The sequence below is a fragment of the Aspergillus melleus genome (genome assembly GCF_016097325.1).
Source record: "Aspergillus melleus strain CBS 546.65 chromosome Unknown contig4, whole genome shotgun sequence".
NCBI lineage: Eukaryota > Fungi > Ascomycota > Eurotiomycetes > Eurotiales > Aspergillaceae > Aspergillus > Aspergillus melleus.
In genome coordinates, this window is record NW_025763373.1 from 1,300,127 (window position 1) to 1,325,479 (window position 25,353).

At 49.7% G+C, this 25,353-nt stretch overlaps 11 protein-coding genes across 11 annotated transcripts; 7 read left to right on the forward strand and 4 right to left on the reverse strand.

The window, feature by feature from the left end:
- Window positions 1–175: 175 nt before the first annotated feature.
- LDX57_007403 (cytochrome P450) lies at window positions 176–2,391 on the forward strand. Its single transcript, XM_046089119.1, has 6 exons — window positions 176–555; window positions 646–999; window positions 1,074–1,157; window positions 1,217–1,605; window positions 1,682–1,928; window positions 2,051–2,391. Exons 1-6 carry the CDS (start codon window positions 214–216, stop codon window positions 2,228–2,230), a joined length of 1,596 nt encoding a protein of 531 aa, XP_045945089.1. The 5' UTR covers window positions 176–213; the 3' UTR covers window positions 2,231–2,391.
- Window positions 2,392–2,443: 52 nt separating this feature from the next.
- Window positions 2,444–4,632, forward strand: LDX57_007404 (uncharacterized protein). Its single transcript, XM_046089120.1, has 4 exons — window positions 2,444–2,914; window positions 2,967–3,429; window positions 3,499–3,572; window positions 3,662–4,632. The coding sequence occupies exons 1-4, from the start codon at window positions 2,692–2,694 to the stop codon at window positions 4,105–4,107; spliced, it is 1,206 nt and encodes a 401-aa protein (XP_045945090.1). The 5' UTR covers window positions 2,444–2,691; the 3' UTR covers window positions 4,108–4,632.
- Window positions 4,633–5,564: 932 nt separating this feature from the next.
- Window positions 5,565–7,126, reverse strand: LDX57_007405 (uncharacterized protein; the record flags this gene model as incomplete). Its single annotated transcript, XM_046089121.1, has 3 exons — window positions 5,565–6,087; window positions 6,152–6,749; window positions 6,799–7,126. The coding sequence occupies 3 exons, from the start codon at window positions 7,124–7,126 to the stop codon at window positions 5,565–5,567; spliced, it is 1,449 nt and encodes a 482-aa protein (XP_045945091.1).
- Window positions 7,127–7,625: 499 nt separating this feature from the next.
- LDX57_007406 (uncharacterized protein) lies at window positions 7,626–9,186 on the forward strand (the record flags this gene model as incomplete). Its single annotated transcript, XM_046089122.1, has 2 exons — window positions 7,626–7,943; window positions 8,011–9,186. The coding sequence occupies 2 exons, from the start codon at window positions 7,626–7,628 to the stop codon at window positions 9,184–9,186; spliced, it is 1,494 nt and encodes a 497-aa protein (XP_045945092.1).
- An 825-nt stretch (window positions 9,187–10,011) lies between these two features.
- LDX57_007407 (ankyrin repeat domain-containing protein) lies at window positions 10,012–11,477 on the reverse strand (the record flags this gene model as incomplete). The annotated part of the gene is made up of 3 exons (XM_046089123.1): window positions 10,220–11,477; window positions 10,082–10,159; window positions 10,012–10,028 (listed from the first exon to the last, which is right to left on the reverse strand). The coding sequence occupies exons 1-3, from the start codon at window positions 10,959–10,961 to the stop codon at window positions 10,012–10,014; spliced, it is 837 nt and encodes a 278-aa protein (XP_045945093.1). The 5' UTR covers window positions 10,962–11,477.
- A 3,366-nt stretch (window positions 11,478–14,843) lies between these two features.
- On the forward strand, window positions 14,844–15,302 carry LDX57_007408 (uncharacterized protein; the record flags this gene model as incomplete). Its single annotated transcript, XM_046089124.1, has 1 exon — window positions 14,844–15,302. The coding sequence occupies one exon, from the start codon at window positions 14,844–14,846 to the stop codon at window positions 15,300–15,302; it is 459 nt and encodes a 152-aa protein (XP_045945094.1).
- Window positions 15,303–16,282: 980 nt separating this feature from the next.
- Window positions 16,283–17,887, forward strand: LDX57_007409 (uncharacterized protein; the record flags this gene model as incomplete). The annotated part of the gene is made up of 1 exon (XM_046089125.1): window positions 16,283–17,887. One exon carries the CDS (start codon window positions 16,283–16,285, stop codon window positions 17,885–17,887), a length of 1,605 nt encoding a protein of 534 aa, XP_045945095.1.
- Window positions 17,888–19,269: 1,382 nt separating this feature from the next.
- On the forward strand, window positions 19,270–20,658 carry LDX57_007410 (uncharacterized protein; the record flags this gene model as incomplete). Its single annotated transcript, XM_046089126.1, has 2 exons — window positions 19,270–19,377; window positions 19,441–20,658. The coding sequence occupies 2 exons, from the start codon at window positions 19,270–19,272 to the stop codon at window positions 20,656–20,658; spliced, it is 1,326 nt and encodes a 441-aa protein (XP_045945096.1).
- A 510-nt stretch (window positions 20,659–21,168) lies between these two features.
- Window positions 21,169–22,155, forward strand: LDX57_007411 (uncharacterized protein; the record flags this gene model as incomplete). The annotated part of the gene is made up of 2 exons (XM_046089127.1): window positions 21,169–21,869; window positions 21,952–22,155. The coding sequence occupies exons 1-2, from the start codon at window positions 21,207–21,209 to the stop codon at window positions 22,153–22,155; spliced, it is 867 nt and encodes a 288-aa protein (XP_045945097.1). The 5' UTR covers window positions 21,169–21,206.
- Window positions 22,156–22,422: 267 nt separating this feature from the next.
- On the reverse strand, window positions 22,423–23,690 carry LDX57_007412 (uncharacterized protein; the record flags this gene model as incomplete). The annotated part of the gene is made up of 5 exons (XM_046089128.1): window positions 22,423–22,562; window positions 22,624–23,128; window positions 23,180–23,300; window positions 23,357–23,424; window positions 23,502–23,690. 5 exons carry the CDS (start codon window positions 23,688–23,690, stop codon window positions 22,423–22,425), a joined length of 1,023 nt encoding a protein of 340 aa, XP_045945098.1.
- A 227-nt stretch (window positions 23,691–23,917) lies between these two features.
- Window positions 23,918–24,298, reverse strand: LDX57_007413 (uncharacterized protein; the record flags this gene model as incomplete). Its single annotated transcript, XM_046089129.1, has 1 exon — window positions 23,918–24,298. The coding sequence occupies one exon, from the start codon at window positions 24,296–24,298 to the stop codon at window positions 23,918–23,920; it is 381 nt and encodes a 126-aa protein (XP_045945099.1).
- Between the last annotated feature and the right edge of the window lie 1,055 nt (window positions 24,299–25,353).

The window sequence follows — 25,353 nt, forward strand, 5'->3', positions numbered from 1 at the left end:
CGCTCCAGCTCGTTTCAACGGCCCCGTTTCCAAATTTTCCGGTGATGCACGGTATCGGCGGCCTGATGATCGATGACGCCGAGGGCTCCTAGCTGAGCAAATCAGCTCACATGTATTGAGCAAGAGCGGTTCGTTGGCACGGAGTAGGAACTCGAAATTAGAAACTCAGCCCCAGTGCCGGTGCAAAAGCTGCGCAGACAGAGTGTTATATTAATGCGGTGTCCCGTTCAACCGAGAGTGCTTGATCACAACTGCTTTCATTCTACACAGACCACAATGTTCATACTCGCTACAATCATCTGCAGTGTTGTTCTGCTCCTGCTTCAGCTGCTCCGGACACGCTATAATGCGCTGAGGCCCATCCCGGGCCCTTTCTTGGCCAGTTTCAGTAATATCTGGAAAGTCGCCTCCGTTTACCGGCAAAACATGCACCTAGACAATGTGGCGGCCCATCAACGCTATGGATCCGTCGTTCGTATCGGTCCGCATCATGTCTCCGTGTCCAGCCCCGAGGCCTTTTCGCAGGTTCACGCCTCCCGGAGCGCTTTCCCTAAGGTAAGGAACCCCGTCAGCTGTCTATCAGCCATCCGCAATCCTTCATCAGCTCTGCACGATCCTTCGTCCTCTCATCTGACCTCTATCTAGACCGATTTCTACGAAGTGGGTGCGCCTAACTTCCGGAACGGTCCGCTTGAGAACCTTTTCTCGATCCGAGACCCTCACTACCATGCGTCTCTGCGCAAGAATATTGCCGGGCTGTACACTAAATCCGCCGTGAAGGAATTTGAGCCGAAGATCGGCGACTGCGTGGCGCTGTTCCTGCGACGCATGAAAGAGGAACAGGCTAAGTCCTTGGATATGTCGTCATGGTTGCATTTCTACGCCTATGACTGTCTGAGCGAGGTGAATGTGTCGCAGAAGATAGGATTTCTGGAGCACGGACATGATATGAACGGTTGGATAGAGGCCGCTGACCGGGTGTTCCTGGCCGTTGGATTGGTGCGTTGTGTTCTGTCTTGATAGATTTACCTTTTATTACTTCCCTCTGTTGGGCTGACGTTAACCTGTTTTAGTTCACCCAAGCTCCGATTCTGCAATCGATATTCCGGATGCTGTCGTCTGTTCTGCTGACTGAAAAGAGCGAGCCTCTTCTCCTGGTGAGCTGCTACCCCCTAAGCCCTCATATTCACAAGGACAGGACACTGATTTATCATAGTTCACGAATGAAAAGTTGGAAGAGCGTCAAAAGTCTTCCGAGAAAAAGACCGACATGCTGAATAAATTCCTGACGCTCCAAGAGTCGCACCCCGAGAAAGTCTCTGCGCGTGAAATCCACGCCGCTATCTACATTAACCTGTATGGCCCCTGGCATATCTTCCTTGCCCTGCTTGCAACGAGAGTCAAACTGATTGTTCGGGATTGTAGAATGGCCGGCCATGACGTCCTCGCCATCACCCTGCGCGCCATTTGGTACTATCTTGCGCAGAACCCGCGTGTCGTGAGAATCCTGCGCGAGGAAATCACGACCGCACGGAGAGAAGAAGGTCTATCAGACGATGAGAATTCTCAGTTACCATATTCGAAGGCCTCGTCGCTACCTTATCTGTGAGTTCCCAGTTCAGTCTATTCAGTTCACAACCGTCTGTTTGAATCCAAACCGCTAATGCAGGCCGTCTACCAGGGACGCCGTAATTCACGAGACCTTCCGCGTTCACCCCAACACGGGGACGATTCTCGAGCGCAAAGTCCCAAAAGACGGTGTCACAATTGACGGGTACTATCTTCCCGCTAACACTACAGTGGGAGTAAACGCCTGGGTGCTTCATCGCGATCCAATCTTCGGCGCGGATGCCGATGTCTATAGACCGGAGCGGTGGATTGAAGCGACTGCACAGGAGAGGACTGAGATGAAAAAGCTATTGTTTACGGTACGTTCCCTTTTTCTTTCCTTGGGTTATTTTCTCTTCTTTCTATGTCTTCTATTCGTTGTCTATTGGATGCCTTACTTGTTTGTCATCCCACGTGCATGAAGCTGACAAGGTCCCTTTAGTTCGGCGCCGGCACCCACACCTGCATTGGCCAGAACATTGCCATGATCCAAACCGTCAAAATCGTGGCGGAGTTCTTCTACCGATTTAATATCGAGCTGACCCATCAGCGACCGTGGAAAGTAATGGGCAGTTGGGTGACGAAACAGACGGAAATGGACATGACGATAACAGGGGCGTAGGAAAATGCAACAATCCATGTACGATAAACCCTAGTTAGTTTCACGATAACTCACAGAAAATTGAGCAAACAAGACCTAATTTAACGCTATAACCGGCCCATGCATAAGTGTTCAGTAGCGCCAACGTGGCGCCAGTTTTCCCGTGCGATCAAGTGGGAATCCTTGTCGGTCTGAAAATCTGACATGCAGCTGGTCTGACACTGACTTTCTTAGGCGATGATCCTCGTCCGGACCCCAATCCAAGCGACCCCCCCTCAAGTTGCAGCCATCCCTGTGTGAAATGGCCCTAGATGGTCATCTTCTGGCCAAAGAGCCGGCTGTCAGCCTGACGGGCAAAATGAATTTAGACTTTTGCGCTGCATTTCCCTCCTTCATCTGGTCATCGTCACTGTCATCCCCTCCTCCTTCTTGTCAACTATTGTCGTCGCTTTTGTTCAGATCGCAGGGCCGTCACTTTCGCCATGTCGGATTCGCCCGCCGAGCCTCAATTTCCTCCGGGGTACATGGAGGCTGACAGAGGCAGTCAAGTCATTGCGGCGTCCAGCTTCATTCTGGTGTTGACCACCATTCTGTTAGCCATGCGGCTGTACGCACGTAGCCTGACCAAGGCTGCCAGAGGCTGGGACGAGTTCTTGCTTGTGCCTTCGTATATGTGCTTGATCGGGTTGCTTATCTGTCTATACCGTAGGGCTTCCCCGTTCTCTCTTTTCCTCATTATCCCTAACATGAGCGTCAGTGGATGTCATATACGGCGGCCTCGGCCGACATACCGCCGCCGTCGTGGCCGAAGATCCTAATCAGATGGTCGTTTTTGCGAAGCTCCTCTATGTGCTTGATTGGTTCTACGTACCCTCTAATTGCATGTCTCGGATCTCTGTTGTCGCTCTTTACCTACGCATCTTCACCAGCAAGTTCTATCGCGGCATTTGCTGGTTCGTTATCGCCTTTCTAATCGGTAATATGCTGTCTACCATTATCGCTGCGCAGCTTGAGTGCGTCCCGCTAGAATACACCTGGAACAAGGCGCTTCCGGGTGGCGGAACATGCTTCGACCAAATCCTGTGGTACGAAATCAGCAATATTCCTAACGTTGTTGGTGATCTTATGATTCTCGTTTTGCCCATTCCGACGGTGTGGGGGTTGAAGGCATCGACGGGGAGGAAGCTAGGTATTGCGATGGTATTCTTTATGGGAAGCATGTAAGACTTGTCCCTACGTCTATCCCATCCGAGCAATGGAGCCGTGTACTAACTATTCCCGATCACCAGTGGTCTTTTCGCCTCTTGCATGCGAACCGGTGTCTTCTTCCGCGATTCCGAAATGTTCAGAACAGACGCTACCTGTATGTCCTTGTTCTATCCTATATACCTACTTACCCACCTACCTTCCCCAACCTTGTCCTTAATCTAACCTCCCATCTCAACCAAACAGGGGCCACAGAAGCCTTCTCCTGGACGGCCGTCGAATGCGGAATGTACTTTAGCGCAGCCTGCCTCATTGGCATGCGCCCTCTATTCTCAAAACTCCCCCGCTGGCTCCGCGACCGCATCCTCCACCCCTCTGACCGCGGAAACTCGACCCTCGAAGCGCGCTCCGGAACCGGGACGGCTCTCAGCTTCAAACGATCCCACCACGGCCACGGTCTCGGCCACCGGCCGTACCTGAACCTCTCGAGCGGACGGAACGGCACGGGCACCGACACCACTCCGGGCGAAGCGACGCAGCTCAAGTCGATGAACGGCGTGATGACGAGCACGGTGATATCGCCGCGCGGAAGCGGGTTCGAGGACGACGAGATCCGGAATCTGGTCAAGGATGATGGGGATATTCGCATCCAGACGAGGATCGAGGTTAAGAGTGACCGGGGTGGGTATTGATTTGATCGGATCTATAAAGAGCGGGCGTGCATGGGGGTGTGGTTTGGCAGGAAACCCAAAGTTCCTAAGTCCCGAGATGATATTGATTGGCGAATGCAACGCACGTGAATGCTGTGATAGCCTCCAATTGACACTCGAGGACTCTGAGCGAAGCATGGAGGGGCAAAGAAGGTGTCGGTGTCGTTGGTGGATGCCCAGCTGCCTGACTGTCTCACAGCCTCGCTGCCTCAGGCACCCTGCTCTGAAGGTCCCGGTCCGGGCGACGGAGTATAACGAGGAGGGCGTATTTTCTACCGGGTGCTTTTGGTTTTTGGTTCTTTTTGTTCGTTTCTGACTCTGCTACAAATAATATTGATGGATGGAACATGTATGAATAGTGGAATAACAGGCAATTCAACCCTGGTGGTTAATCTCGCTTTTTACTTCTTTTTTCTGTGTCGGTTTCCTTTTCCCGCAAATCCATTTGTTTGGCATAAGGCTCAACTATCTGATATTCAAGCAAAAAACTTATTGAAACTTTTCGGATAACAATGAATGACTTCGCTCCGTCCCTTTCTTTCCCCCCTTTCCTCCCATCTTTTCTTTTTGACTCGCCTTTTTTCTATCTTATAATCTCTCCTTTTGGAGCCCCGCTGACTACAGCTTAATCGTTACTGAAGAGAGAAAAAAGCAATGAAAAACAAAAACAAAAAAAAAAAAGGGTAAAAAAAGAATAGAAAAGGAGCAAAAGAAGAACATTGCCCACTTAGTGAGCTTCGGGTTCCCCGCGATGACAGTAATTCTCAGGAGAAAGAGCCTGAACAACAATCAGGTCGGAAAGCTTTCGAGCAACCTTCACCCATTGAGGATAATTATCACCTTCTGCAATATCTGCATAAAGCTCAATTGCTAGGCGGCAATACCTACTAGTATCAGTGATATCCGTTGTGGCCTCTGCAAACCGGATATGTTTGAATGTATGTGTCATCGGAGCAACAAAGAAAGGCGGCGGTTTGCTTCCTGGTTGATATGGTGGGCATGGCTGTAGAACGGACCTCCCTGGCTCTTTCGCCGAGTCTCCCCCAGTTTCCGATTCACATTGAAGTAACTTGCAGGTCTTTGTACCCCAGCCACTCCCGATGCATGCGATGCCAATGGAGAATGTTCGAATGCAGGTTCTATACCCACCACGGTAGCCCCAGACGTCGAGAAGCAAGGGACCATCGGTCCATGGTTGCAGCGAGAAACTGCATGTGAGAGAGAATTCATCCTGTCGATACTGTACATCATACCCGGCAACTCTGAAGAAACAGCCATACATATCTATCTTGAAAACCGGTCTGATGGTCGTGTCTTGTAAACTGAAAGATCTTCCTTCCACAATTCGTGAGAAATAATCAACTCTCGAGGGCTCCCGCGACCGCACTCTGTCCTTAGAGATACAGCTAGTGTACGGGAAATGGGAAAAAGATTCCCTGTTATCCAAAAAGGATAGGAGGTGGCCTAGTGGTGTCCTGTCGAGCCCATCGAAGTTCTCGCATTGCTTTGTTGTTCTCCGTAGGCTGAATATGTGGATTTGTATCCATCCAGGCCTTTGATAGTTGGGTCTCGTGATAGTTATCTGAATCTGCCAAGGACAGTAGCGCAATATACTCCATGTGGCCTGCGAGATGATCACGTAAATCCGGCAAGAAGAACTCCTCTCTGCAGATGAGACAGAATTCCTTCGTGTCGTTAGGCTCATTGACAGGCCGGGCACAGAAGTACAAGGCAGCGCTCAGCTGGCTTGGGGTTATGGAGTTGGCACACTGGTCTTGGAGATGTCTTATCATCTCTTCTTTGGTAGGGACTATGCCATTGCAACCCTGGCAGACATACTCAAGGCGATGGACCTGTTGTTCGTGGTGAATCCAGTCACTGCGACAACTGTATAGCTTCTCCGGATTCTGACAATTTTCGAAGGTACAGATGTATGGGCTGACATCGCGAGAAATATGGAAACTGTGGAGTCACAGGGTCATTAGAGTTTGAATTGAACATTTGACAGAACACGGATTTGGCTTACCACCATGACTGCCAGTCCAAGAATTCGAATTCTCTTCCACAAAACCCACACGGGAACATGTTACTACCCTTGGCTGCGACTTGAGGAGCCGAGAGAGAACTGGGTACGAAGGCCGGGCCAACAGAGTCTTGTCCCAAAGCTCCCGTTTGGTTGGACGTGCCAAACGGACGAATCAACGGACGGTCAACCCAATAACGAAGCTGGTCCTTTCGTATTGAGCTTGCTCTTGCAAGCCGTTTACAAAACCACTGAATATCATCCACCGGATCTCTTGCCATGGCCTCGCTCTGCAGCCCAGTACCCCGCCTGTGATTGGCTGAGATGGGCCAGAGCTGCATTGTATTTACTATAAGATCTTCATCCGTGTTCTGACCCGCAGGTGTGCGCGCGAGCTGGGGTCCACGGGGCAGAGAGGCGAATTCGTAGAGGCTTCGGATGTGTTGCACTATCAAATCCACAAGGACTCGGATTTTTGGCACCTTCTGTCGTTGATGCTCATTGTCCTCAGAATCAGAATCTGATTCGGTGCTGACACTGCTGACAGAATCTGGCTCCGTTTCAACGGCAGGGTTGTGTTTTGGTTTGGCGACTGCCGTTACTAGAGCAGGATCAGCCGGATGATCGCCCACACACCTTCCCATTCTCACCGTAACAACAGGAACGAGACTTGGTACCTTGACAAATGATGGTCTCGAGACGGTTGACACACTCGCAGACCAACCTTTTGAGCACTTCGTTGTGCCGGAGAGTATCCTCCAGGGATCCCTCAGCCCTGGCAAGGAGTCGGGCTTTGATCTGGTTTCCCCAAACCACGAATCTCCCGTACTCATCTTTGATCTCGTGGAGGCCAATTAGCTTCAGGTTTACTACACGACAGTCTTTCTCAGACAAGACCCCCACAAGCGTTTCGAACTCGTGAAGACATTTTTCGAATGAATCGCAGAAAGGTGGAAAGCTTGCATCGGCTGCCATCATGATCGGGGATCGCCGCACGCGGAAGAGAGACGTTATCGAACGATTGTTCCGGGAGAAATTGAACAGCGAAGTGATGAAGGAAATCAAAAAGAAGAAAAGGAAGGCCGAGCAACGGTTTGCTGAGGATAGTGGCGAAGACCCACCGCGAGTGTGCAGGCGTACGACGACGGAACTCGGGATCAAGGCACAGTGAATAGCTCCAGCACAGCATTCCACCCGGTCAAAAGGTGTTGTGAATGTATTTAAGAGATGTGAATTCACAGCCAGTGCGTTGATTTCGAGTTCTCAAGCCGGAATGCATGGTAAAAGACACTGCTTGGGGCGCGGACATGGCCGTTTGTCGGTCGTACAAGCGACCCCTGCCCCCTTGACCGCTTGTGTAGCAATGTTTCATATACTTCAGCCAATCTTCCCAGTTGTCAACAACTCGTGTCTGCCTTCCTTGACCTGTTTCTTCCACTGATCCCCTTGCACTATTTACTCACGTCGTGATTCAACGATGGAGGCCCTGGGTGTAGCGCTTGGGGCATTTCCTATACTTATCGAGCTAGTGAGATATTACAAGGCGCCCTTGAAGGAATTCAAAGAACATCCCGAGTCACTTAAAAATTATCGTTTCGAAATCCAGCTGCAGCAGGAACGTCTGCGGTGTATTGTTGGGCAAGTTCTGGGCCCGAATCCCACAGATGATGAGTTGCTCGAATACCTGCAGAGAGAGCATCCACAAGCTGCTGAAGCGTACATGCACTTCATCAGCCGCATGGGCATGATCACGAGTGAGATTTTGAAACAGATGGAGGTAGACCCTGCGGAAAGTGTCAGAAGCCTACGTGAGCCCCAACATGAGGAACCGAAACCATGCTAACTCTTCTGTTTTCATCTAGAAAGACCCAAAGTTCGCTGCGAAGGTTCGACGAGGGTGGAGGAGGGTGAAATATAGCTTCGATGCGAAGGAGCGGGAAAGGACAAAGGCGGATCTCATACGCATAATCGATATGATCGATGATTTGCGCAAGGTACCTGCTCAAAACAATAGGGATCCTGAAGTGCAGCTCACAGCTAGCCGATTCAACCCATCTCAATGCAACTCCGCCCGTGCGAGCTTCAAGTCTTTGCACAGAGCATTGGGATCAGAATTTAGCTGTGATTGTTCGATCTCCCACCGAGCTGCCATCGATCTCGACTGGGAAACGGATGAGAATGCTGCTGCAGAAGCTTTCAACCTGATGGTGTCCTACGCGAAAGGCCCTCAGAAGAAACTTGATTCTTGGCGAGAGACCAAGATCCGTATTGTCGATCCATCGGAACCCGTGAATTCTTCTCCCAAGGCTCCGGCAAAACTCTGCCAGAAGCTGAGCTCGAGCCTTGACTCCTCCGCTCCATCAGACAATCTCCAAGACCCGGAAGACGAACACCGACAGTTCATTCTCAATTGGAGCCCGGGAAATCCCCGAGAAATACAGGAAGCGGTTCCATTGAAGCAGGTCATATCACTTCAGCAGCCCTTCGACCCAAGGAACTCTTATCACTTGACCCTCAAACAGCGCCTTGGTGTCGCCGCCTCCCTTGCCTGGGCGGTGCTGCACTTAGGCGGGAGTCGTTGGTTGAATGATCAGTGGGCCGATGAGCAAGCCCAGATATTTTATGAGAACAACCCGGAATCTGATGTGGCGGTGCCTTCACAGCACCCCTATGTCTCGTACATCTTTCCCACACCGTCACCGGAAGAGCCAGTCGGGGAAGGAGTTCCACAATCGATTCCAAGGAGAACTGTCTATGCTGTCGGAGTACTTCTCATTGAACTCAGTATCGAAAGACCCATTTCAGAGGAGCTTCAACAGGGCTCGTGGTTCGAGATTCACGAGTCAGTGTTGAATTTCCTGCAACAGATTGAAGATACCGGTTTTGCCCCTTGTAGACGTGCAGCGGAGCGATGTATAAAGTTGTCATTTGAGGTTTCTGTTCGGTCTCGGAGCTTTAACAACCAGGATTTCCAGAAGGAATTCTTCTATACCGTGTTTGAGCCGATCAAGGATACATACCTGAGATTCCCCTGTTGATATCCTTCTTCATTCATAGCCAAGCCTTTTTTTTTTTTTTTTTTTTGTGTGTTGGATCATGGCAACATCGGTGTTCATGGATGTTTTGAATGCCTATCAATGAGTCATGGATATGTCATGATACCTGTCCATTTCAAAGTTATACAGCAACAAGGTAAAAGATAAGAAAGTGAAGGAGGATTTCTTTTGATGAATTGAGCGATATCATAGAGTGTTTTCCTGGGAGGACTACAGAATGAATACATGTTCTGATCTATTGAGGGGCAGGGTTACTTGAGCAGCTCTCTCGCTTATATTACTGTATCAGTCTCTGGTAGGCAAAGCCTATCTAGGGATTCTACAATTTGCTTCTGAAAAATACATACTTGTTACATCTCTGAGACGCTGACAGAGCTACTGTAGAGAAGGATGTATGGGATGCCTGCAATGTATGAAAGCGCTGTTGCTGCAGCGAGAGCTCCACTGTGGGTCAGCGGGCATGTAAACTAGGTAACTAGAATAGGCAAGTGTGAGGCCAAAGTGAGGCCAAAGTGAGGCCAAAGTGAGGCCAAAGTGAGGATCAGAGCCCTCAACAGAGACTCAACCCGTTATCTGAGACATGTCCCGTTCTACTACCCGGGAATACGTGACTGAATCAAGTCTGCCACTTCATTATGGGAGTTTGCTTTAGCCCAGGCCAGTGGCGTGTAACCATAACTGTCAACTGGATCTACGCAAATCCTATCATCCATTAGTAAGAGACGCGCAACTTCTATACACCCCCACATTGCAGCATGCGCCAAAGGGGTGTTACCGTCACTATCTTTTACATTTATATCAATCCCGTCAATCGAAAGTAGAAACTGTACCACCTCAGCACGTCCCCATCTTGCAGCTAAGGAGAGAGGTGTATTACCAGCGCGGTCCGCTCGGTTCACGTAAACGCGCTCCGCCGACACCAGCAACCGGACAATCTCTATATTGCCCATTTTTGCTGCATATGACAGTGGTGTCATTCCATAACTATCACAGCAAAAAGGGCATCCAATTGCACCTCGACAGTGAGCTTCCACAATCCCATGCTCCAAGAGAGTTTTCACTACACCAACATGGCCATTAATCACTGCTTCATGAAGCGGCCTCCGGCCGTAGTGTCCGTCGCGGTCGAAGCTGCACTCACTGTTTACTTCTAGCAACCTTTGTACGATATCTGCGTGTCCATTGCGGGCTGCTACCAACACAGGTCCTCCAGTCCCCATACTGCGGGTACTTTCGATGATACCTTTTGTAGTCAGGAGAAGCTCGACGACCTCCTTGTGGCCCCCGGCAGCAGCACCATAGAGCGGTGTCTGTAACAGTTTATCGCGCGTGTTCACAGTGATCTCACCCAACTCGATTAAACGCTGGACGATCCCTGTATGACCTGCATTGGCTGCAGCCCTGAGAAGTCTCTTTTGGTATGCTTCGTCTAACACGCTCGAGGACTTAATCGTAGAGAGAATAGCATCTTGCGCCTTAGTATCATCCCGGATCATTGCATCCACCAAAAGCCTTCGTCCATATTCCCGTGAAACCTTCATGAGCGGATATACCTTGCCCGTCGCGAGAAGAAGCTCAACAATCCTTGTATAACCTCTCTCAAGAGCAACCAGAAGAGGCGTCTGCCAGTCTTTATCATGGATATCTGGATAGACCTTGCCAGTGGCAAGCAGAAGCTCAACGATTCGTGCATGTCCTGACATGGTTGCAAGAAGAAGAGGAGTCCTTTTGTGCTCGTTCCGCCAATTTAGATGCATGACTTTGGATTTGAGCAGAGCCTCGAAGACCCCAACATTGCCCCATTCGGCTGCAGGGCCCAGGAAGGTATCGAATCCGGGGTTTTCCTTGCTGAGAACGTCTACCTTGCTTCCTGACGCTAACTTCCCAGCGACGCTGAGAAGCAGCTCATTGGATGGCGTGTAAGACGGCAATTTACCCGTTTTTCCCTCCTGATCTTTTGTTCGAGTTTGACAGATAGTGATGATTGCACTTTCCAGATTAAACAGACTGAGATATAGGTTGATTGTGTAGATGGAAGTAAGCTGATTAATCTTCCAAAGATACCATCTACCAAAGATTGAAAGACCGAAGTCCGTGTGTAATCTGATCCAAGATGACTAGATGGGTTATGCTCCACATGAGGTAAAACGAATGGATACACTGTCCTTATATAGTGATAAATTTCACTCCACCACTCCACCACTTAAGCAAAGAACTAAGCGCAAGTTTCCGACTGGACTTTCTTCGGTATAGGTGAGCTTGAGCACTCGATTGTTATAAAGTTGAATAAAGCTAGATCAATGAAATGGAGATGAGGAGAGTGTATAAAGGGATATCAAGTCTTAAACCGTTCAGTATAACAACTATGCCATTTATTGCGCAAATTAAGATCCCTCGCTTCCTTTTAATTTCAATACATCTTTATATTTCTAGATTTTATGGATCTGACTCCTTTCTCATTGTGGGATAGTGACGAAAACTTCCGGCTAGCCAAGCCATAGTCTACGTAACTCGTTTTTCTCAAATTAAGATCATTGTGTCCTTTCTCTCTTTGAAAGGGGCTTTAATTTACCTGTTTTTCTTTGTTTTCTCGCTCGGGCCCATTCCAAGTCCCCGCTGTTATTTTCCAGGACTTCTATATTCTAGCCTTTGTTCACAATCAAGCTTTCCCTATGGTTTCATTGTTGGGTGCTCCGAAACAACGGACCAGAAGTCTCCAGAGACTCAGAATGGCTGGACTGGGCAAGGAACCGGCAACTCCCAATTGCGTCAATAATTTGAAAGGCACTGTCCGGAAGTCTCTGCTTATTTGATGGTTCTTACAAAAACCATTAAGAAGGCCGCAGCAAATCTATTATAGACACTAAATATAGATCCCAAGCCGAGGTGGAACAGGGACTAGAATAGTTAATGGGAAACTAGGCTAACTAACGACTTATACATTTAGTCAGCTGCGGTGGTCCGCTGAAAGATACTCCTGTGGGATAGGCTGACATAGACGAGAAATATCAGGATACGGAACAGACTGCTGCGGGACATTGAGTGTTGGAATAAGAAGCTGCGAAGGTGCGTCAAAGACCCGTGATATACCAGCAAGCGACACAAGCCATCAACTGCGGTGGACTACTTGCCCGTTTACAAAATCCCGGTACCACGCCACCCGCCAGAATTCCATGTCTTTACACTCTTCACGAGAGGCAGCACTTTGCTGCACCTACGCACCCCCCCACCGTAGCCTGAACTGTAGACTAAACAGTAGACTGCATGATCGAAACGGAGAGGTTTATCCAGAATGGAAACATAGAGCCAGGAAAACTTGGATGGGGGGCAAAAAGCGGAGTCTTTCCCGACGGCAGTAGAGATAAGTAACTAATGAGAACTACTAGAATAGTTCAATATTTGGAAGACCTGGTGGGCATATCATATATCCGGGGATAATTGAAGATACTACCCCAAAAATTCCCAAATAGGGATTAAATTTGCCTAGTGTCCAATATAGTGCGCTGTAGCCGGACCCCTCCTTATGGCCATTTCCATGAAACTTTAGGGAATTACAATGATCTCGCGTACTTCAATCCACCGGTTTATCATGTTCATCAAGATGCCCTATTTGCAAAGTTAGAATCAAGTCATTGAGAAAGTGGGGAGTTGTGGAAGAGGGCTGGGAAAAGTTTCATAATCTACAGGACGTCCTTCGCCCTACTCAAAACTATATGCACACGTGTTAATACTGTTCTTAGTTAGATAGAGCTCCTTTTCAGCTTCAATACATAATGCTACTTTACTCCACTTCGAAAATGTTTATGAGCTATGCTCTACAGACAAGATGCGTGACTGGATCAGGTTTGCCACCTCATCATAGGAGTTCATTCTAGCCAAGTCCACCGGCGTACGGCCTATACTGTTAACAGGATCTAGACACACTCTGTCATCCGTCAGCATGAGGCTCACAACATCCATGCGTCCCCATGACGCAGCATATGTTAAGGGAGTGTAACCATTTCGGCATCTGGCACTCGGATCGATCCCATCAATAGAAAGCAGAATCTTTACTATATTAGAATCTCCATACTTTGCAGCAATAGCGAGAGGCGTAGCGCCGTCGCAGTCTGCTTTATTCACGTCAAGAGACTCTATACCCGCTAGAAACTGCACAATTTCTATGTGGTTCTTGCTTGGGGCAATCCCGAGGGGTGTGTTACCATGGATATCTGCTTTGTTTATATCGACGGTCTCTACCGCTGCTAGAAACTTTACGACTTCTAAATCGCCGCGATAAACGGCTACGAGGAAAGGTGTATCACTGTTGATATCCCCTTTGTTCTTGTCAACGGACTTTACACCCGCCAGGAATCGTATAAACTCTGCCTGACAGAATTCAGCGGCCAAGAGGAAAGGTGTTCTACCCTTATTATCCGGTTTGTTCACATCGACAGACTTCATGTTTGCTAGCAATTGCACAATCTCTATATGGCCCCATGCTACGGCCACGGCGAGAGGTGTAACACCCATCATGTCTGCTTTGTTTATATCAAGGGAGTCCATGCTTGTTAAGAATTGCGCAGTTTCTAGCTGGCCGCATTTTGCGGCCCAGATGAGAGGTGTCATGCCCTGGTTATCCACTTTATTCACGTCAAGGGGCTTTATACCTGTCAGCAACCGCATAATCTTCTGACCCCATCTGGCGGTGAAAGCGAGAGGTGTACTATCGTTATTATCCACTTTATCCACCTCAAGGGGCTCTATACCTGCCAACAACCGTATAATCTCCACACTGCCGCTTTCTGCGGCTGCGCAAAGAGGTGTAGTGCGTCGTAATTTGCTTTGTTGACATCTAGGGATTTCACGCTCGTCAACAGTAGCCGCACAGTTTCGACTCTTTTCGAGAAAACGGCCATAAGAAGCGCTGTGATTCCTCGTGCCGGCTCATGAGGAAAAATGGCAAGCGGATTCACATCCCTGTCCTCCATCAGTATTCTCACTATGCCGGTGTGGCTGCGTCCCGCTGAGACGATGAATATCATCTGCATACAAGGAGCTCTATCTTTGGCATACGCACCACACACTCCTAGAAGCTTTCGCAAGATGCCTTCGTGTCCACTTAGGGCTGCCTTCAGCACGGGCACCATGGCCGGAGACGCCTCTGAACTTGAACCAACCCTTCCCGTTTTCAGAAAAAGGTCGACGATCTGCTCGTGGCCCCTAGTGATTGCAGCATATAGAGGTGTAACTCCGTAATCATCTGGCTTATTTATATCAACTCTGCCAGTAGCAAGCATAAGCTCGACTATTCGCACATGTCCCTTCACAGCAGCAACGAAGAAAGCCGAACGACCGTGCCTATAACGGTTGTATATGAGAACTGGGCATAAATTCAGGAGAAGCTGGACTATTCTCGTATGTCCCCGCACAGCTGCAAGAAATAAAGGTCTAGCCAAAGCGCGATCAAAGCTCAGCCTGACATTGTCTATGGCAAAGAGAAGCTCAAATATTGTGGTATAACCCCCCGCAGCCGCTGCTTCAAGAAACCTACTTCTGTCTTCCTCTGAATCTGGGATACTCAGATACCCCTTTCCCATAGCGAGAAGAAGATCGAAGACTTCCGTGTGGCCTCCCTTGACTGCAACCGTCAGTGGTGTATGACGGTCCCAGTTCTCAGCCTTCGGGTTAACCTTTTCTGTAGCGAGAAGAACCTTAACGACTCCTACATATCCCCGCTCAGCTGCAACGAACAGAGGCGTCTCCAAATATACATCGGGTTTATCTGGATTGACCTTGCCTGTAGCGAGAAGAAGCTCGAAGATTGCCGTATGGCCTCTCATCGCTGCAAGAAACAGAGGTGTACGTTTGAGTTTGTTCTGCCAATTTATGTCAATGCGGCCGGTCTCGAGAAGAAGCTCGACTACCTCAACATTGCCATGTTCGGCGGCAAGAGAGAATGGTCTCTGAGTAAAGGCGAGGACTCGTTTGTGTTGATAAATAGGCCAAAGAATGTCCAGCATAATCTTAGTCGTCCCGACTCGTCCCTTTATGGCAGCAAATCGGAGGGCCGAGCATCTGGAGCGCTGGAGGTTGTGCTGGTAGAGAAGGAGGTTTAGCAGAGCGTAGAAGCGGCGGTTTGTTCGGGTGAGAGCATTGAGGTCTCTTTCGGAATTTAGCCTTTCGATGATGTCGAGAAGCAACTCGTTGGGTAACTTGCAGAGTGACATCTTTCTTTGGGCAGGAGTTTTTTTGAAACTGAATGGACCGAGCTAGGGAATAGTCGTGTGAATAGAACTCTACCAGACGACTGATGAAAGAAAGACTTAATCCAAGAACCGAGGTTCACACCTGATATGAGGAGTAACCTGAAGTCATTGTTTGAAACATGAGATAAAAACAACAGCTGAGGTGCCTTTATATCAAAGTAATCCTAATTCTTTGGCAGTTCACTGAGCGCGAACTTCCGACCGGAACTTTTCATATATGTTGGATTAGTCTGTTTCATGGGGTTTGCATCAAACTTACTGGATGACAGGTAATTAACATGATTGTACAACAGGACTTTGGGTCTCATAATTACAATACGAGAAATGTGCACTTGGTTGTGTTGTCAACGGTCATACCTTTCCATCTTAGCACAACATCATAATCAGGATTTAGTGGGCTTAGCCCACTTGGTAAATTGACGTTGGTGAAGAAGAGCTCTGCCTGGTCAAGCACTAGTCTATATGATACGGTCACCGCGACAAAAGAGCACATCCTATGACTCTAGGCATGATCAGGATACATGTTTGCTGGGCTTGGTCAATTCGAATGGTCGTAATCCCCGCTGATATTACGCAAAACTACTATGTCCAAGAGTTGGTTCACACACTTTGCTTCCATTGTTCGGTGCTATGAAGCCAGAAGTTTCCGGCCGTTAAACTACTTAGTGACACTTTCCATCATAAGTTCAGCTATATAAACCTCCTCCGTCGCATCCGTCTTTCCAATGTTAACCTACCCCACTGATTCTCCTTTCCACTAAAGCTGTATATACGGGTAGGCCAGGAACTTTCTTTTTATATAGGAAAGTCCATCCCACCCCATCATCACCATGTCCAAAGTAGCTTCCCAGTCCGGGTCCCGCCACAAGGCATCCGCCGCAGCGAGGATCTCGTCCTTTGTGCATTCGTCGTCAGTCTCAGTGAATCCACCGCCTAAAACAACTGCATCGACTTTTGAAACCTACCCTTCGAAGCATATTCGCCGCCGCGGGTCCTATGAAATCAGAAACCTGAAGCCTTCAACAGGGATCCAAGATCCCACCCGGAAGACAGAAACCTTTCGACAAGATGATGCAGAGATTCCTGCGACTCCGACCCCGCCTGCCACTCCGGCGCCTCGTCAGCGGGAAGAGGTCCCCACTTCCGCCCCGCCTCCCGCTCCCGCTCCCGTACCGGCCTGCACCATTACCGCTCCCACTCCTGATGCCCAGCCAGCGGAGCCTCTTGGCAGGCCGATCCCCGCGCCGCAGCGAGACTACCGCCCCACCACACCGATTCCCGATGGGACCGCGACTGTTCCGCCACTCGCCCTCCCTGTCATCAAACGCACGGTGTCTATCCAGCGGGCCCCCGTCCCTATCACCATGACCCCTATACCCGAGGAGCCGACAGGCGCCCCCGGCGACCACATCGACGAGTTGAAAACCGGGCTTCAGGCACTGCTAAGCAAAATGGACGTGATGCAGCACGAAGCGCACAATTCGTCCGCGCTGGCCGAAAAGGAAGAGGAGATTGAGTCACTCCACACGTACATCGCCAACCTGGAGAACCGACACAAGCGGGCCAAAGAGCTCTTGGCGAACCGAGAGATCCAGGTCCTGCAGCTAGAGGGCCAGTTGGCTACGGAGCGGAGCAACGCGGCATTACTCAAGACCGAGTTGGAGATGGCGGAAGATGCTAGGGCAGAGTTTGAGGAGAGCGTGACGAAGGAAAAGCAGAATGTTGTGCGGCTGGAGGAGGAGAAGCGATTGGTCAATGAGCTTCTGCAGGAGAGCGAGAACAGCAATAATCTGATCTACGATGAGCTGAGCACGTCGGAGGAGGAGAATGAGAGTCTCATAAAGCTGCTGACGGAGGCCAATACTGTGATAAACCGCCTGAGGGATGAGAAGGCTGAAGATGCGTTTTTCATCCAGGCGACGCAGCAGATGTTGCTTGAGTCGGAGGCGCGGAACGCGCTCATGCAGAAGAATGCCGAAGAAGCATCTCAGGCGGACATGGTGGATGAGAAAAAGACATCTGATATCGAGGAGCGGTATCAGAAGGAACGCGATCAGTGGGCTGACATCTTCGATACGCAGAGGATCCAGATCTCGAAGTTCGAAGACAAACTGATGGAGCTGCAAAATGAGATCGAGCAGTTCCATACCGAAAGAGCCAAGCATCAGGAGACGGAGAGCGACAACCAGATGCTTCGCACTCGAATCGTCTTCCTGCAGTTCCAGCGAGTTGCATTGACCAAAAGAAGAACGGAAATTGAACGTCAGCTATCGACCGCACAGAAAGCAGTCATTGAAACCCAGAATCGCTTAACTGGATTGCAGAAAGCATATGAAAAGTCGGAAAAGCTCTTGCAGGTAACGCAGTTATCCATCCCCAACACTCAACCTTACACTGGTTGGAATGCAACGGCCACGGAGACTTTGTGTAGGTGATTGTCCATGGTATATACAAGTACTGATCAAAACAGTACACTATGATTGTTTGTGTTATACCAGTAAAGTATAGAATGGTCTTTGGGTTTTGTTTTGTTGTTCTTTCTCCTTGAACACCTGCAATCTCCTATCTTTGTTTTTCTTGTTCAATTACATTTTCTTTATGTTCACTTATTCTACCTTATACATATCAAATTTTCCTCTATTATTTGTCCTTATATATACCGCGTATAACTTATTCTTTCAAATAGAGCGTTACATAGATTTGAAATTTTCTAAGATGTCAAGTTTGAATAACTTATTGTTATGTAGTAACCATTCCATGATGTAAGAAATACATGCTAATGTGTGTCATCCATAGGCAGGAAACATATAGGGGTTTCAACTACCGCATATTAGAATTCTCAAAAAATAGAAGGGATAAAATGAAAATGAGATGAACCAAAACCGTGTGAAACCTCACTTTCACGACAGCCTTATACCTCCCAGCCGACTACGCATAATGTCATCATGCCAAGCACATCACTAGTAAAAGTAATTGCACGCAGCCAGTTAAAACCCTCTGCTAAACGAGAGGCGTATAGCCACAGTGATGTTTCCTGGTTGTCGCGTCCAGAGAGTCATGGGTACAAACCAATCACTCTGTACCGTTGCCCGAACGAACCTCCATCAAGTCCTATTGGCCTCGTGCATCCAATCCAATCCTTTGACCATGTTAATATGACTATGATATTCCTGTCCGGTGTACTGGAAATAGTTTAGTCGAAGGAAATGGAGGAGGGAGGTCGTTTCCCGGATCCTTGGCCTGTCGACCATGGTGTCTATTTAATTCGACTCCTCTACCCCTTACAAATCCTTTGGTAGTGCGCATGATTTCGCCGGGATAAAACTATTGTCTGCTTTGAAATATGCTTAGAAGGCCCTCTGACGGCCCACCACCCACCGGGGCCATGCCACTCTCCCGGACAAGACATTCACAAAGCTCTATACCACGTCCAGTCCCCAGATCATCACACGCAACTGGGCCTAGCCAGAATACACCTCCTACGCCTAATACAAGTGGCCCGAGTCGATTCCCTCGACTGGCCGGTAGAGTATCGCACAGAAACACATCGCGTCCACTCCACGCATCCGCGGGCTCACGCGCTCCCATCGAACAAGCTTCAAATGAAATACGAGCCGGCATTTCTTCAGCCTTGGACGGTCAAATCCTCGACACCGCTCGATCTTTCGGTCGCTCTCGAAATGGAATATCGACGGAGAGTGCGACTGGGAATCGATCGGATGGCACTCCCTCCGGCCTGGACTGTGCGAGGGGGTCAAATGATGATACATGCGAAGTGATTTGCAATGTGACGCGCCACCTTGGGAGTGCCTTAGGTATGATGTCACAGTTTCACGAAGCGATCGGCATCGAGAGACAAGGACGCCGAGAGGCTGATGGACATATTGCGGAGAAAGAAGAGGAGAACAAAGAACTTCGAGAAAGGGTCCGTTACTCTGAGCATATGGTTGAATATGATGAAGTGATTTGACCTGACTAGCATCATTAGATATCTGAACTCGAGCACGAGCTTGAGACGTCCGAAAGCCGTCGAGATACCATCTCCGAGAATCTAAGGGAGCGGACGGAGGCATCCAACCGACTTGAGCAGGAGCTAGATCTCTGCAAGAAGGAAAAGCAAAGCGCTCTCGATCAACAGAGCCAGAGTCAAGAAATGCTCAAACAGTTGAAAGCTGAGCTAGATGAAGCCCAAAAAAGAAACAACGACCTCCAAATGGAAGCCAAAATACGCGAAGATGAAATCCGGGTACTTTCTGAACAACTAAAGGACGAGACGAAGACTAATACTCAACTCCAGAACATGGCCACCGAGATGCAGAAGGCATGCGAATCGGCCGAGGCAGAAAAACGGGACCTTCGGGAACAGCTCAACACTGCAAATAGGGAAAAGTCCGACCTCGATATCGAGATGGCACGAGCACGCGAAAGGTCTGAGGCAGGAATGCAGAAACTTCGGGACCAGCTCAGCGCTGCGAATAATAAAAAGGACGAACTCGAGGAAAAAGCAAATGCTATGAGAAATGAGCGAGACGAAGGTGAGACAATGCGACAAAACGCGGCAGAAGAGCGCCGTGCAGCCGAAACCAAAAACAGACACCTACACACCCAGCTCAGTTTATCTAATGAGACAATCACCAAACTAGAGAACGACATAGCGACCAAACAAAGGGAATACAACAGGATAGAGCAAAAGTTTGAAAGGTATCGCACTGAAGATCTATCAATGATCCAATCTCGTGATGATGGTATGTCCGAGAACGAATACAACCAGGCCCAGGAGCACACAGATAACATTGAAGCAGAGATATCAACACTCAAATCCGAAAACGAAGCACTGAGTAAAGAAAAACAGGACCTTACAGCACGAAACATCTTCCTACAGCGAAAAGTCCTCCGAGTCTCCGTGCGGCTGCGAACAACCCAGCGACTTCTCACCAGCGAGAGAGCGAATTCTATGAAATCTCGAAAGCAGAAAAAATTCCTATGCGCTGCGCTTGATAAATCCAAAGAAGAGCAAACCAGGTTAACAATCGCCAATAGAGACCTGGAAGCGCTGATCCCGACCTTGCAAAACGACATCGAAGACCTCAAAGATTGTCAAGACTCCCCCGGGGCGACAGCTAGGCCAAATAACCCCAGGACCCGAGAAAGGAAAAGAAACCGACAGGTGGGTCAGGTTCGTGAAGGGGGTCGTATCTACATGTGAGACTGATCTTTGGACTCTGGGGTTCATGGTGAAGATTGCTGACTTGTTATACAGCGGTGAATGGTGGTCACAGGCTGAGGTGAATACCATCTTAGGGATATGGTCGAAGCAAAGCCTCGGCCATATATAGAAGGAAGAATGGTAGGAAAGGTAGATGGCGGAGGTAATGATTTGTTAATGTATTTGTATGTAGAATCTTGTTTCTGGTTTTCTGGCTTTGTGGGCGGCTACCTAGAGGGCAACAAGACTGGATAGTATAGAGCATTAGTATGTTGACTAGACACATGTACAAGGCCTTTAAATCCCAGACAAATAACATAACCGAACCATCTGGAGTTTGGAGATGGCCGTGCTCAAACAAATGATACCCCACTCCGACTGTCAGCCTTTAGTATAGTTCGTATGGATCACGCACTGACAATGGTTCCCCCAGGCATCTCCCAAACTCGAATCGCCAAGGCAGCAAGATTTCCATCATAAATAGACTACCTTTTCCTGGACCTTCAACCGCTATAACGCTGTCTAAACCACCATCTCTTCCCATAGAAATGAAACTCCAACTAAGCGAAGCTAAAATGTCCCCCCGCAACAGCAACACCATCACAAGCACCGCTCTCCCCCCACCCTCCTCCTCCCCCGCCATAACCCGCTCCACCATCACCTCCAGCTCCCTCACCAACCTAACCCCCTCCGACAGCATCACCCGCAGCACCATCACGCACTCAACCCTCGCCAACCCACCAAACCCCGACTCCCACAGGGACTCAACCCCAACCCGAATCCACCGCTCGCAAATAACCCACAGCCACCTAACCCGCACCTCCCTCCGCCGCTCCACGCTAACAAACTCGCACATGTCCCTCTCAACCGCCAAATCCCTGCACAGCACATCCTCCCGCATCGAAAATACATCTCTCCGCCGCTGCGATGTCCAAAACGCAACGCTCTCCTCATCCGTCCTGACGCGCTGTAACCTGCGGGATGCGGTGGTCGAGGAAACCCGACTTCGACGGAGTCAGGTGGTGTCGAGTCGCGTGGTCAAGAGCCATGTGAAGAAGGCTACTGTAAGGGATTGCGAGGTTACGGGGTGTGTTTTGCTGGGCGGGGAGTATCGGGGTATGGTTCTTAGGTTTGGGGTCTGGAAGGGGGGGAGGTTGGTGGGGAGGATGGTTGGGAGGGAGGTTGTGGTTCAGGGGAAGGGCGTTGATGCGGTAAGTATTTCTCTCTGTCTGTTATTTTTTTCGTTGATTTGGCTGGTTTAGTTGCTTCGGTTGGGCTAATCGTTACTTGTAGGTGGATTTCTCTGGAGAGAAGCTAGAGGAGAGGAGTGTTGAGGCGTGGATGAAGATGGAGGCGGATTCGGAGAGTGAGGAGAGCGGGGAGGATGAGGATGATGATGAGAAGGGTGCGGGAGAGAAGATCAAGGAAAAGAAGAAAGACAAACAGAGAGAGAGTCGCCATGAGGAGGCGCCGCCGCCGTATTCGGAATTGCCCTAGTTGTGCATAGTGGATCCTATGTTGGATGTTGTATGGTTAAGGGAGGGTTCCTCGTCGTGTCTGAATCCTTCTTGCCATCACCTGTGGATTGAACTGAGTTTGATAGTATTATCTTGTGATGTTAACAAACCTATTCTGAATATAACCAGGTCAACAAGCACTTCAATGCAATGCAGTCTTATTCTTCGCCAGCTCAATCACAAATTATAGACAGATGTACCCCTGTTCATCTTCCCACCATACTCTTCAAGTCTACCAACTCGAAACCTAGTTAGAGGTCTGGTTGCCACCAGGAACAACAAACTGCTTCTCCGTCTTCAGCTTTTTCAGCGCACTCTCGGGCAACTTGAGCGTATCAGCGACAATCTGCTTCGGCGTAGACCCAATCCACTGGCCCAGGGAGATATCTATGCACTGTTAGCATCATCCTCCCACAAAAACAAACCAAAAGCAACGGGGTAAACAAACCAGTAAACTTATCCGCCTGCAACACCTCCAAAACCACCAACTCCTCATCGCCCACATTCTCAATATAATGGCTATTCGACTGCGGGAAATACGCCACATCCCCAGCCTGATAATCAAAGGTAGTCGCCACATCCGGCGCATCAAACAACGTCGCGCGGCCCTTGCCCCGCAGGAAAAACGTCCACTCGTCGCTGCTCGGATGCCAGTGGATCTCGCGCAGTCCGCCAGGCTGCACCGTCACCAGCGCGGCGGCGAAGTTCTCGGCAATAGGGAAGGTCTGCGGATCGATGATCTTGACCGAGCCGCCGGATACTTCGTGCGCGGGCTGCTCGGAGAAGTGGTAGCTGTAGCTGTCCTTCCGGGGGAGGATGCCGGCCGCTGCGGTGACGTTTTGTTCTTCGATGTCGTCGGGGGCGCGGGTGCCGGGGAAGATGTAGAGTTCGTCTTCGGGGATGTCGTCGAAGGAGGCGATCGGGAGGTCGAAGTTTTTGGAGAGGACGGATTTCTGGGAGGGTTAGATGGTTTGGATAACCTTGGTTAGGGCAGGGAGGCGTACAGGGTTATGCGCGAAGACTTCCGATGCCAGGAAGGTGTTGTCTTCGGAGAAGGTTCCGTCGTCGAAGACGAGCAGGAACTCGACACCTGCGTCAAGAGCCTGGATGGAGTGCGGGACGCCGCTGTATTGCGAGTTAGCTACTATCTCCTCTTAGCAAGACGGAGATACTATACGTACCGCGGGAAAAACCACACATCACCCTCGGTCACATCGTCGACGAAAGTCTGTCCATCCTCATTGACAGCCTATACCACAGCACATTAACACCAACCTCTCCCAACCCAAGAGCATAACAGAGCAAGTCAAGAAAAAGAAAACAAACCTGAATCCGACACGACCCATTCAACACCAACGACCACTCACTAGCCACATGCCAATGCAACTCACGATACGCCCCGGCCTCCAGACGCATATCCACGCCCGCCATTCTCGTCGCGTCGGGCATAACCACGGTATTCTCCTGACGGGCCCACCCGGACCCATCCTTTCCATAGCTATCGTGCCAAATCATGTTAGTAAAGATCTCAGAAAGGCCCCAAATTCAGGTCGGATTGATCGTACCGGTTACGGCTGAGGCCTGGGCACATAGGGTTAGTGACGTCATTGACTAAACCGGCAATTCAACAAACTCACCCATGGGCCATTGCGCGTTGATGGTCTGTCCCTTGTCGGTTCCAGGGGGCGCGAATTTATCGCTGTTCATGCGATCGTACGCCTCTTGGCCTGTTGTGCGAAGAGTCAATATCCTATGCGAGTTATGTATGTGCAGTGGGAACAGATTGATTGATGCGTGCGCGTTCGGGAATGCAAGGGGGGTGGGTGGGATGCCCTACGTCCTGAGGAGTCCGTTCCGCCGAGGTTCCCACGGATGGGTTGCGGATTCGGCACGTTTGAGAAATCCAAGTAGCTGCCTATCTTGGGGTCTTCCTTCTGGCCGGGAAGGAGCTTGTATTTGGCGCCCTCGGTGGTGTGCTCGGTCAGTTTGTTGGACGACGAGTAGCCGAGGAGGTCGGGCGAGCCGCGAAGGGGAGGGTCCGCATCTCTGGCGAAGCCTTGAGTTGGGGCGGCCTGGATGGCAGGTAAGAGGAGGGGGAGGAGGGAGAGGAGGACGGGCTTCATGATGAAGACAAGGTCTCAGAGAGGAGAGTATGAGTTGTATGGATAGAAATGCTAGGGCAACGCTGAACGAAGAGCTTCAATCGAATGCAGAGCGAATGATGGATCTTCAAGATTCAGAGCGATAACACCCCGTTCCGTCGGCCTATTTATATGCATTTCTACCCTCGAAAGTACTGAGCGCAGCAACTGAACCTCCGATTCTGCTCCTCCTAGCTCCTTTGACCCCTCACCAGAGCTCCAGAAAATTGGAGAAATATTGCAGTCGCCACTTGCCTACTGCGAGACTACGATGCGGGGAGAGGGAGGTCGATGCAATTAGGGCTGAGATGGGCAGAGACGGGCAGAGACAACGGTGTCGGTGCCGCTGGTTCCGCATCGGCAAGGATGTTGGATGAATCGGACCGGACGGAGATAGAAGAATGCCAAGAAAGCGCAGATATTATTAATTGCTTCATTAGTATTAGAGCCTTTTGAGGTAGGAAGTAAAAAGCCTCGTCTAAATTAGGTCTTATATCAGACGAAAGCGCGGTGCCGGGCAGCCGGAGTTGGCAACGGGGGCCCAAACGGACAGGATCGACGCAGGATTTAATTACAGCCATAGGGCTAATGGCTGGAATGACTGCTGCCTAGGATAGCTCCGGAGGAAAAAGCAGAAGGAATCAGACGCAAACATACTCGGTACGTAGACGATGCATAATCGTTGGACTACTACTCGTCCAGGAAGAAAAAGTGGACAAGTCAAGGCCGCTAAATTCCCCAAGCCTTCCTAAGCTTTAGCCAAGCCGAGATCGTCCTCGACCCAGAAAAAGAGCCCGACTTGATGTACGGAGTATATGAAGTAGTCAGTCATGATCCTGCGGAAAAAGAGCACGAGAACTCCTTCGAAAAAAAGATCATATTTCTCTCATTTCCTGTGTATCTCCGCACAGCAAATTGCGAATCTGCCTGCCTGAAGGAATCCAACCAGTCCTACTAAGCCCTATCCGCGTAACCGTCGGGAAGGAAGTTTGCCCCCCCACCTGCTAATCACTGCTAATCACTGCTAGTCACCGCTA

Coding starts and splice junctions, on each gene's coding strand:
- LDX57_007403 (XM_046089119.1), top strand. CDS start 214: ATGCGGTGTCCCGTTCAACCGAGAGTGCTTGATCACAACTGCTTTCAT. Junction 556..645: donor CCCGGAGCGCTTTCCCTAAG/GTAAGGAACCCC, acceptor ACCTCTATCTAG/ACCGATTTCTACGAAGTGGG. Junction 1,929..2,050: donor TGAAAAAGCTATTGTTTACG/GTACGTTCCCTT, acceptor AGGTCCCTTTAG/TTCGGCGCCGGCACCCACAC.
- LDX57_007404 (XM_046089120.1), top strand. CDS start 2,692: ATGTCGGATTCGCCCGCCGAGCCTCAATTTCCTCCGGGGTACATGGAG. Junction 2,915..2,966: donor GTTGCTTATCTGTCTATACC/GTAGGGCTTCCC, acceptor CATGAGCGTCAG/TGGATGTCATATACGGCGGC. Junction 3,430..3,498: donor GTATTCTTTATGGGAAGCAT/GTAAGACTTGTC, acceptor CCCGATCACCAG/TGGTCTTTTCGCCTCTTGCA.